We start from the raw sequence: 12034 nt of genomic DNA, 5'->3' as shown, positions 1-12034 counted from the left end.
GAGATGGATGAATGGGCAGAGCACAAGATTTACAGCAATAAAACTATTCTGTAAGGTATAGAATGGTATTACGCATTTGTCAAAAACCGTAGAACAAACCCTAATAGAAACAGCAGACTAACGGTGCTGATGGCGCTAACGGTGTGCCCACGCAGGCTGCCCACTGTAACAAACACGCCGCTGAGGTGCAAGGTGCTGGCAGTCATGGAGGATGTGTACGTGGCAGAAACGGTGGGTATGTGGGAATTCTGTTTAATTTTGCTATAAGCCTAAAACTGCTCTTTAAAAAATTTATCTAAAAACGACAACTCAGTGTTTAAGTATTTTATTAAATCAGATAAGGAATCTCCACATTGTTGCACGTAACAGCTTTTATACAATGATAAGGACATATCATTTGTTTACAAAGAAAGTCTAAAATTTCAACAACATTCAAAGAGCTAACACAGTAAAGGTCATGCAAGTTCTAGAATAGCGAATCATGACAGAACTCACTAATTGTATCCTTTACCTCCAAAAGGCCCATCTCCTTAACGAGAAGACATCTGAAGACCAGGAGCTTGTCACTAGTCTGGTATTTCATTCAGGAATATTGAGCCTGTTACCACACACTGGCTTGATAGGACGTAACTCAATCCTACTATAGAAGAAGGTTTTCTGAAGAGACTGACTGCTGCAAAATGTATGCCTTTTATTCATGTTGTGTTACACTATGAGTATGTCACACACTTTCATTTAACTATGTAAGCTTAACACCCAAACCAGGAATCTCGGCTATGACCTTTTCACATAGCTACACTAAATGTCAGTCCAAGATAAAAGAGGAGATTCAAGATAAAACTGAAGATGAAAGAGACTGTGAGTAGTGAAATGATTCCAGTGAGGCTGTAAATCTAGGTGAGTTACACTAAGAACCTCAAGAGACCCCTATGAGCCTCTTCCTAGGAGGCAGTTTCAAACTGCCCTATGACAAACAGCTGATCACGTTTATAACGATGGTTCACTCATGTAGCTTCAAACTTATTCATACCTACATTTAATTTATAACCACGAATGGGTAGGCAGACGTGTCAAAGATCTTCTGGGGACTCTCCTCCCTCCCCACACCCCCCAAACCTCCTATACAAAGTCCCCCTGCTTTAAGTCAAAAGGCCAATTCTGAATTAAAACTTGTCCGCACTAAGTTTATAGGAGGTAACATGCAAATAAGGTGATAAAGTTAAAATGACTTGTCAATAGCAAACATTACAAATGTATGCTACTATCCTGTTAAGTAGAGGACCTGGAGAAACCACAAAGATAACAAAATCCCACGTTAAATTTCAAATTTTGTAGTAATTTCATTTTACAGTGGTTGCATTTACCCACCAAATGCTTAATGACCACAAAATGTTTCTGCAACTAAAACTAAAAGATAGGGAATTATAGGAGTTGGGAATACATGTTAGATACTAACGATCTTCAAGCTTTGAAGATGTCATTGCATGAAGAAAATTATGGGAAACACTGTTCCCGATAATTACTTACACCCTTTAGTGTAACATATGGAGACCACTGTCTCCGATACAGACCCTGTGGTAGGTAAAAACTACCTTGTTCTTCATACATTATGGAAGACACTGCTCCCGATAATGTGTTAGGATTGTGACAAAGGTACTGGAAATTTTGCAAAATGGGAATTAGAGTTATACCTTGGATAAACTGAGCTATAAAATTGTGCAGGAGTACTTCCACAGCCTTTAAGTGACATTTATTTATAACTTGGTCACAATTCATTGCATTTAGGAAAACTAGCATTCTTATCTGGTCAGTGCTCACTTCTTAGCAATCCCTAATTAAATTTAATTCATCTCTAAATCTTAGCTTCAACTTTATTCAATTACATTTGGCTTGCGGCTGTTTTCCAAAACCCCTAAGTGTTGACCATAAATGCAAAACTTCCAGTATCTGTTGAGTTTTATTAGCAGATGCTGCTTTTATTTAAAAAAACCGACAGTATAACTGTCATAATTATGGAAGGCACTGCTTCCGATAATTATATTCTATAAAAAAAAACATCATTTATAGTGAACTCTGTCACTGATAAATAAACAATAAATATCTCAGTGCCAAAAGGACAGAAAGCTCTCCCCTAAGATTAACACTTTGGCCAAAATTTGGCAGTGTATTATTCTTTGAAGTCTGACAAACAGAGTCTGCAACTAAACACCTGAAACTGGTTCTCTTTCAATGTGCTTTGGAAGAAACAAAAATAACAAAGAACTAAATGGAGGCTTATGGGGAAGGGACAGAGGAAAAGAAAATATGCTAAGTCTTTGGCTTCTGGTCCCCTCTTTTCATAAATGACATTGAGGTGAACATATTAAGGCCTTATTCCTGCAATCAACAGTTGAGCCTCATTTGATCCAGCAGAAGGACCTCCATTTCAGACCCCACTGGCAAGAAAACAAGCCCATCTCTTCGGAAAGTTAACTGTTTCTTTCAGGAATGAGGAAACCAGCTACGTTCCTTATGGAAAGGCTCCGATCTCATTTGGAGAAGGTCTGTCGACCTGGTGTCTCCTAGCCGGCATCAAATGAAGTTGGAGGATCACTCGAAGTAAGCGACCCCTTACAGCCTTCAGCAGAGACCAGCCCTTAGGGTCCACAGCGATCGCTCACATAACTGGTTTCTGACATTTTCATTAACACCACCAGGAAAGAGGCAGTTACCATTACACAGCACTTACGACTCTAGAGAGGGGAATATTCCATCAGGGACATTTTTTAAGTAGTTATTCGCTTTAACGTGAAGGACAGGTTGTCTACCCTGGATTAAAAGCTGCTGCCTAAAGACATCTAGTAGTACCAAGATGATGGGATGGAATTTTCACATCAGGTTTTGAAGCCCTACTGAAAACGTAGCACAATCAGCACGAGTCTAGAAACTAGACTATCCTGCTGTTCTGACGTAAGCTACGGGTATCACGTTTAAAACTCATTGTCAATGTCCCAAACGTCACCAGAAAGGGCATTTGCAGCTCCCTGAATAGTCCAAGTCGCGAGAGCCAGCTGGTTTCTGAACAGTGTTTCATTAAAAGCACTGTTATTCTGTCTACGCAGTTTCAAGCTCTCCAGTAAAGCGGACAGCGTGTGGGAGCCGGAGCCCCAGAAGACGTGCCGGAAAGGAGACTCTTTTGGAGACACATAGGGTGAGAGGAAGTAATACTCGACCTATAAAACAAAACATCAGGCAATTTACACTGTCCTGTGACTTCTGTAGCAAAACAACTGTTCACTTCCAACATAAAGTTTCCCAAATTAGGAAAGCTGATCGCTCTTTTTTTTTTTTTTTGAGACAGAGCTTCTCTGTTGCCCAGGCTGGAGTGCAATAGCACAATCTCGGCTCACCGCCACCTCTACCTCCTCACTTCAAGCAATTCTCCTGCCTCAGCCTCCTGAGTAGCTGGGATTACAGGCGCCGCCACCACACCCGACTGATTTTTGTATTTTTAGTAGGGATGGGGTTTCTCCATGTTGGTCAGGCTGGTCTTAAACTCCGGACCTCAGGTGATCTGCTTGTCTTGGCCTCCCACAGTGCTGGGATGACAGGCATGAGCCACTGAGTCCAGCAGCTGATCAGACTTTCTGTAGCAGAGTGAGGAAAACAGAATGCTGGGAACCAGGCTAATGCTAATCTTCTAAGGTTAAAATTCTAAAGGAGGCCGGGCACAGCGGCTCACGCCTGTAATACCAGCACTTGGGAAGGCAGAGGCCGGTGGATCACCTGAGGTTGGGAGTTCAAGACTGGTCTGGCATGGCCGGGCGCGGTGGCTCAATCCTGTAATCCCAGCACTTTGGGAGGCCGAGACGGGCGGATCACGAGGTCAGGAGATCGAGACCATCCTGGCTAATGCGGTGAAACCCCGTCTCTACTAAAAAATACAAAAAACTAGCCGGGCGAGGTGGCGGGCACCTGTAGTCCCAGCTACTCGGGAGGCTGAGGCCGGAGAATGGCGTGAACCCGGGAGGCGGAGCTTGCAGTGAGCTGAGATCCGGCCACTGCACTCCAGCCTGGGCGACAGAGCGAGACTCCGTCTCAAAAAAAAAAAAGACTGGCCTGGCTAACATGGTGAAACTCCGTTTCTGCTAAAAATACAAAAAATGAGCCGGGCGTAGTGGCGGGCACCTGTAATCCCAGCTACTCGGGAGGCTGAGGCAGGAGAATCACTTGAACCCAGGAAGCAGAGGGTGCAGTGAGCCGAGATTGCGCCACTGCACTCCAGCTTGGACAACAACAGTGAAACTCCGTCTCAAAAATAAATAAATAAATAAAAAGTTTAAAGGAAACGGATTCATTTTACAAAGGAAAACTTTAAATGTGTTCAGATTCTTTTCCCCACTGGAGTATACCCGGAAGGTTTACAGCAAGTCTCTTCCAAGACTAGGTTTGGCCAAGGTCTGAATTAGCAGAACTAGAAAATGACAGCTAAGCCATTAATGCTCCTTCTTCCCTTCTTAACGGAATTCTAGACTCCTAGAGTTTGTCCACTCTGCGGAAGTGGAAGATTTATCCACTAAAATTTTACACATACTTTAGTTCCTCCTTTCCCAAAAGTTCACTTACTCTCATGACACGATCATTGAGCTTCTTCATGACAAACTTGTCCGTTTTCTCAGCATTCCTGAAATCTGTTGTTAGCCTGGATGTAGCACGGAAAAAGTCTCCACGAGCAGAATACAGCCACTGCAAGCTCAGGCCCATTTCCTGAAACAGACATTCTTCGCTATGAGAAGTTTTGTTTCTAAGGACGCTCTTTTGCGTGCCTTTCTAATTTAACGTGTGTTAATAAGATTCTGATAAAAGGAACTCGCAGGTAAGCTCAAGACTCCAAAAGCACCTTGCACAGGGTTCCAAGCTCTACAGACTGTGATATACACTCTATTTCAGCCCAGCATGTAAGAAAACCATTCTCATTAGGAATTTAAACATAATTATACAATCCTATGTACTACACTGTTTCCAGTTCAATTCTCCTTCTGGGGGAGAACTTCCCTATAGGGGAAAACATTGTGGTTCAATGTACTTCAGGATCGTTATCTCCATCTGGTAAGTTCCATTTTCAACAGTTACAATTAGTTTCAAGAAAGACGTAAGGGGCCGGGGGCGGTGGCTCACACCTGTAATCCCAGCACTTTGGGAGGCTGAGGCGGGTGGATCACCTGAGGGAAGGAGTTTGAAACCAGCCTGTCCAACAGGGTAAAACCTCAGCTCTACTAAAAATACAAAAACTATCCAGGCATGGTGGCACACGCCTGTAATCCCAGCTACTTGGGGAGCTGAGGCGGGAGAATTGCTTGAACCCGGGAGGCGGAGGTTTCAGTGAGCCGGGATATACCATTGCACTTCTGCCTGGGGGACGAGAGTGAGGCTTTGTCTCTCAAAAAAAAAAAAAAAAAAGAAAAAGAAAAGACAAACGTAAAAAGATTTGGTTATCAGTGATTTACTTCAATTAAGAGATCTGTTAAAAAATCAACTCCTAGTACCATAAAACTATCTGGAAGCCACTTAATATTAATTTTATTAATTTATTTAGAGATGGGATTTTGCTATGTCGACCAGGCTGGGCTCCAGTAATTCTCCTGCCTCAGCAGAAGTAGCTGGGGCTACGGGCGTGCACCACCTCACCCTGCTTATCAGTTTCACTTAATGGAATATTTGAATTTTAGATGCACAGGATCAATACGAGACAGAATCCTACTAGCTGTGCTGTCTTTCCATCCACGTCATGTCTGAAATGCACACAGCCCAACTCCTTGCTGAGATCGTCATATTCTGTGACAGGCTGCCTGGGAGACATGAGTGATAGAAAACCTGACATTGCTCTAGATTCTGAAATACTGCTGAGCTCTGTCCTAGGTCTCTGATCCACAGCCTCCCAACTTCTGTCAAACAAGTTACAAATTCTATGTAAAATTGTGCCTCCGTTCACTTTAAAATGTACTTTGGCTATAATCATCCTTCCACCCACCAGGAACACATCACACTTGAAACTACTTGACATTCAGCAGTAAAAACATACTTGGAATCAGTGCTCACCTTTACATCTGCTCTGTACTGGTTCAGATCCCTCAAAAACAAAAGCAGCTGGCTGTTGTACCTCTCATAGTCCAGGTTCAATTCAATATCATGGGTCAGTTTAATCACGAACTGACCAGCTACTTCTGCCGCTGCTCGTGCCACTTTGTTCAGCTCAGGAATCCTCTCCACCAGTTCCTTATAGGTGTCCATGGTGGTGCCCAAGTAAGGATAATCTGTGTCCTGCAAGAAAAAGCGAGGCTATGGCACTCACGTGAGGTCTACCAGCAAAAGCCTCACATTCTGGCTTCCCCATCGAGGTAAGTTACTACAGCTCCCCGCTGCTTCTAACACATTCCCACCCCAATGTGATCTCGTTATCTGCTGCTTTAAGTACATTCTTGCTACTTCTCTGAATCTAACCTACTCCTAGAGTGATGACTTTCTTCCAGGTTCTACAGAATCCCTGTCCTATCGTATCATATGCCTTGAATAGATTTCTAGCCAAATTCCTTAAGGCTGTACGTTTTTCATTCTGGGAAGTTTGGGCCTTTATCATGGAAAAGGAGAACACACATGAAATGTACCTTGAGACGAGGTCTCACTCTGTCACCCAGGCTAGCGTTTGCTGATGCAATCCTGGCTCTCTGCAGGCTTGAGCTCCTGGCTCAAGGGACCCCCCCTGCCTCAGCCTCCCAAGAAGCTGGGACTACAGATGCCACTGGGCAGCTTAATTTAAAAAATGTTTGTAGAGATATAGTCTAGGCATGTTACCCAGGCTGGTCTCACTCCTGGCCACCTCAGCCACCCAACGTGCTGGAATTATAGGTGTGAGCTATTGCACCCAGCCTGATGAAAATACTGTTCAGCTGGACTGTCCAATAGGCAGGCCACTGCTCAATCACTCAAGAAAATCAGCCTCGTTTTTTTGTTGTTGTTAGACAGAGTCCTGCTCTGTCGCCCAGGCTGGAGTGCAATGGCGCGATCTTGGCTCACTGCAACCTCTGCCGCCTGGGTTCAAGCGATTCTTCCACCTCAGCCTCCTGAGTAGCTGGGATCATAGGCATGAGCCACCACACCCAGCTAATTTTTTTGTATTTTTAGTAGAGATGGGGTTTCACCACGTTGGCCAGGCTGGTCTTCAACTCCTGACCTCAAATGATCCACCCACCTTGGCCTCCCAAATGCTGGGATTACAGGTGTGACCCACCACACTCATTATTAAAACTCATACTTAAAGAAGTTTTAGCAATAAACTCAAATGCTAATTAAGCTAATTGAGATTAACAAGTCTATATTAAAACTGATAATGAAGGAACATGCAATAATTACATGTGTATAACTTTTTTTTTGAGACAGGGTCTCGCTCTGTCGCCCAAGCTGGAGTGCAGTGGCTCCATCTCAGCTCACTGCAACCTCCACCTCCCCGGTTCAAGCCATTCTCCTGCCTCAGCCTCCTGAGTAGTGGGTTTACAGGTGCCCGCCACCACATCCGACTAATTTTTTGTATTTTTAGCAGAGACGGGGTTTCAACATTTTGGTCAGGCTAGTCTCAAACTCCTGACCTCGTGATCTGCCTGCCTTGGCCTCCCAAAGTGCTGGGATTAAGGGAGGATACCACCCCTCATATTGTCTTATGCCCAATTTCTGCCTTCAAAGAAAGAAGTAGAAACTAAAAGGCAGAGGCAGACAGCCCAGCGCCGCACCCTGGGCCTAGTTAAAGATCGACCCCTGACCTAACGGGTTATGTTATCTATAGATTCCAGACATCGTATGGAAAAGCATTGTGAAAATCCCTGTCCTGTTCTGTTCAAATTACCAGTACATACAGCCCCCAGTCACGTTCCCACTGCTTGATCAACCATGACCCTCTCACGCCGACCCCCTTAGAGTTGTGAGCCCTTAAAAGGGACAGAATTGCTCACTCAGGGAGCTCAGTTTTTGGAGACGTGAGTCTTGCCAAAGCTTCCAGCCCGATAAAGTTCTTCCTTCTTTAACTCGGTGTCTGGGGGGTTTTGTCTGCGGCTGGTCCTGCTACAGGATTACAGACGTGAGCTACCACGTCCGGCACTTGTGTATAACTTCTTAAAACATTTTAAGCACTCCAGTAAACTTGGTCTCAAAGTTGACACAAGAAGATCCATGGCCAGGTGTAGTAAGTAGCTCTTGCCTGTAATCCGAACGGTTTGGAGGCTGAAGGGGGAAGACAGCTTGAGGCTGCAGTGAGCCATGACTGGGCCACTGTACCCCAGCCTTGGTGACACAGCAAGACATCGTCAAAAAACAAACAAAAAAACCCCAACAACTAAGGTATGTGCAAAAGCAAAATGGAGTCACTAGTGTTAACAAAAATGCAACCCTGAAGAGAAGGGTCTCACCCTTCTATGTCTGATAACAAGGACTAAGGGTTTTTGTTTTCCTTTTTACGAAAACTACAACCTTACACAGAGGCCACTGCCACCTTGCACCAAAAAAATTCTCTTGTGAGAAAATCTGCCGAGCAACTGCCTGTAAACCTTGACTGATCTTGGTAGTCAAGAATAATTACCTCAAAATAATTATGTAATCCTTGTCATTTGTCCTTTAAAAACTTGCTTTCCTTTACCTCTCTCAATAAAGCACATTCCCATGTACTTTCCCATTCCCAAATAAAGATCATTTCTTTTAGAGAGCCTCTCTCCATTTGTCATTTAAATGAACTGATGGAATGCTTTTGGTTTTGGGTTCCTCAGACTTACCTCACAAAAACAGAAGGAAACTGCTGGGATTCCAGAATACGCAAGGAAAGGGAAAGCAGCATTGTCTAAAGTGAGTTTCTCACTGCAAGAAGAAAGGATGTGTCTTTAGAAAGTTTTCTAAAGAAGACTGTTCTATCATGCTAGTCCTCACATCCGAAATAAATTCTTTAGTTGAGTATCTTTAGGTGTAAGTAAGCTCAATGCAAGGACAGATTTGGATTCTACCTGACACAGGAGGCAGAATCTCTGCTTTTCTATTAGTTTGTTCATTCACTTTTCTCAACTTACACTTTGCTGGCCCAGTTGCTGTCCTGATATAGAGATCGCCCAGTAACCGGATGTTTCACCTGTAAGATAAGAAATTATCATTAAAACTAACCTTTTGGAACTTATTTATTCAGGCTAGTCACTAACATGTTACTCTATAAAAATTTATAAATAGAAAACTTGTATTATATCTTCTTGAAAAGAAATTATTTATGACAGTTAAAACAGTCTCAATTTTAAGTTATTACTAACTAGGCTCATGTTTTCAGTTCCTTTAGTTATGGTTAGGAAAAAATGTTTCCTTCTTAATTAACATTTTAAAAGTGGGCCTAGGCCAGGTGGGGTAGTTCACACCTGCAATCCCAACACTTTGGGAGGCCAAGGTGGGAGACCACTTGAGCCCAGAAGTTTGAGACCAGCCTGGGCAACAGAGCAAGACCCTGTCTCTTAAAAAAAAAAAAAAAAAAAAAAAGCCGGGCACAGTGGCTCATGCCTGTAATCCCAGCACTTTGGGAGGCCGAGTGGGATGATCACATGGTCAAGAGATCGAGACCATCCAACATGGTGAAACCCCGTCTCTACTAAAAATACAAACATTAGCCAGATGTGGTGGTGCATGCCTGTAATTCCAGCTACTCGGGAGGCTGTGGCAGGACAATCACTTGAACCCAGGAGGCGGAGGCTGCGGTGAGCCAGGATTGCTCCACTACACCCCAGCCTGGGCAACAGAGGGAGACTCCGTCTCAAAAAAAAAAAAAAAGCACCCAAAAAACCACGGCGGCATACCCACAATTGTAAAAGCCCTCTTTAGGCTCCATAATATGCCTATCTTGTTTCTGGTTTCTTCCTTCTAGTGCATCTTATGCCACCAACCTAACTGGTAAATTCATTATTGCCTTGCTTGAGATCCTATAATCCCTAGTATCCCTTGGGATCAAAGCCAGTATCTGCTGTCTGACCTGTATCTAACTTTACTCACTCCAATACACAGCCTCTAATCCCATGAAGCAAATGTTTTCTTTCATATGCTGCTCCCTCACTCAAAACTATGGTAATTCTTTATTCAATGAATATTTCATACGGCTTCCTCAAAGTATAGTTCAAGTTGATTTTAGCCTTCCTTAGCATTGTGACTCTACAATCCCCTGTGGGCACCTGCACTACAGCTCAGGCCTCATGGCATTTTGTTATATATTCCTAAAGAGACGACATATTTTTTGAGATTGCAGCCCTTCATATACCTCCTCATCTCATATGGTTCAACAGGCAAGTTATCTCTTTAATGATGCTGCTATAGAATTTATTCTCAATTCCTAGTTTTTGTTACTGACTATGGTTTTACATATCAGTGTTTTTTATCTCAGGTCGATTCAACAAAAAATTAAGTCATCCATTTTTGTAATGAGGTATATACTCACATCTTGCATTGTTTTCTCAATCAGCGTATACAACAACGGGCTGGCAGAAACCTTGAAGTTGCTGGTACCTGAAAAGATATTATTTTATCATTGCCCCTTCTCCACTCCAGTAATTTTCACACTGCTACTTCTACAAGTACTTGACAAATAAGACAGTAATCTACATCAGTGGCCCTATGCAACAGCTATCCTATTCATCAAGTAGACAAAAGTAATTTTGGTATCAAGTTCTTTAGCAACTATGATAACTTGACTCAAGTGAGGCTCTTACTACTCCTTGAGTTTGCATACTTTAATCCTAGTGATCTTTTTAAAAATATCAGCAGTTTTAGGTTCAGCAGCAAAATTAAGATAAAGGTACCTAGAGGTCCCATAAATCCACTGCCCCCACACATGTGCAGCCTCCCCCATTAGCAATTTCACATTTAACTTTCTGGTTCACCCAGGTTAGAGCTACAACATGCTTGCTATACTCAGCACATTCTGCTGCAAACATACAACAGGGAAATAACTAACCCAGAGGCTTAATTGTAACTCTTTTCTTTTTTCCCCCATGTAGACATTTCACTATTCTCAGTTCATCAGCTACATCTGCACTTTCTTTACCCCATTCCTGTTGAATATAATCTGCACTTTAAATAACACTCAAACTCTGTCAATTTTCTGCTGCCAGTGAACATTCAAACTCTTCTAGAAGTTTGATTATCCAATATTTCTATCAGTGATGCCACAACATAACAGGATGTGAATTACTCTCTAAGTACCATTCTATATGGCATAGTTTAGTTTCTTCTCACCTCAAAATAGTCCAGACCTTATGGTCCTAAAACTTTAGTGCATCAGAATTACCTGGCATGCTTGTTAAAGTTTTTTGTTTATTTGTTTGGGTTTCTTTGCTTCAGGATACTTTGTCCTTAAGAAAATAGTAAGTTTTTATTCCCCAAGGGTTGCCCAAAAAAAAAGCCCAGTTTTTTTGTTTCTTTGCGATGGAGTCTCGCTCTGTCACCCAGGCTGGAGTGCAAAGGCACCATCTCGGCTCACTGCAACCTCTGCCTCCCGGGTTTAAGTGATTCCCCTGCCTCAGCCTCCTGAGTAGCAGGGATTACAGGTGCCCACCACCACGCCCAGCTAATTTTTGTATTTTTAGTAGAGATAGGGTTTCACCATGTTGGCCAGGCTGGTCTCGAACTCCTGACCTCAGGTGATCCGCCTGCCTTGGCCTCCCCAAGTGCTGGGATTACAGGCGTGAGCCACCATGCCCAGCCAAAAAAGCCCAGTTTTTAGACCAACACTCCCATTTCTGACTCAAAGGTCTGGGATGGACCTGAAAGTTTGCATTGTAACAGTTCCTGATGCTGCTGATCTGGGGGCCACATTGAGAACCACCCACTGCTCTAGACAAGGCAATATGTGTTCATTGTGTAACTTGACCGACTATTTAAAGGAAGGTTAAGATTCAGGCTGAGGGCAATGGCTCACGTATGTAACCGCAGCATTTTGGGCAGCTGAAGTAGAATGCCTGAACTCAGGAGTTTGAGACCAGCCTGTGCAACA

The 12034-nt window shown here is 43.2% G+C and overlaps 1 protein-coding gene across 5 annotated transcripts in view; it reads right to left on the bottom strand.

Annotated features, from left to right (window-relative positions):
• Positions 1-309: 309 nt before the first annotated feature.
• TFRC (transferrin receptor) overlaps positions 310-12034 on the bottom strand; it is a 32279-nt gene continuing 20554 nt past the window's right edge. For 4 of the 5 annotated variants that reach the window (XM_025374021.1, XM_025374011.1, XM_025374028.1 and 1 more), the window contains 6 exons: positions 10481-10548; positions 9084-9142; positions 8796-8877; positions 6079-6300; positions 4606-4746; positions 310-3212 (listed from right to left, as the gene is read on the bottom strand). In XM_025374021.1, coding sequence (XP_025229806.1) covers positions 2970-3212; positions 4606-4746; positions 6079-6300; positions 8796-8877; positions 9084-9142; positions 10481-10548 — 815 coding nt within the window. In that variant the 3' untranslated portion in view covers positions 310-2969. Of the gene's footprint in view, positions 3213-4605; positions 4747-5524; positions 6301-8795; positions 8878-9083; positions 9143-10480; positions 10549-12034 lie in introns of those variants that run through there. The other variant, XM_025374032.1, reaches the window with a different exon arrangement.

Source organism: Theropithecus gelada, chromosome 2, assembly GCF_003255815.1.
Source record: "Theropithecus gelada isolate Dixy chromosome 2, Tgel_1.0, whole genome shotgun sequence".
NCBI classification, from domain to species: domain Eukaryota; kingdom Metazoa; phylum Chordata; class Mammalia; order Primates; family Cercopithecidae; genus Theropithecus; species Theropithecus gelada.
Note: the sequence above shows the minus strand (reverse complement) of the source record. Positions and strands in the feature narration are given on the sequence as shown.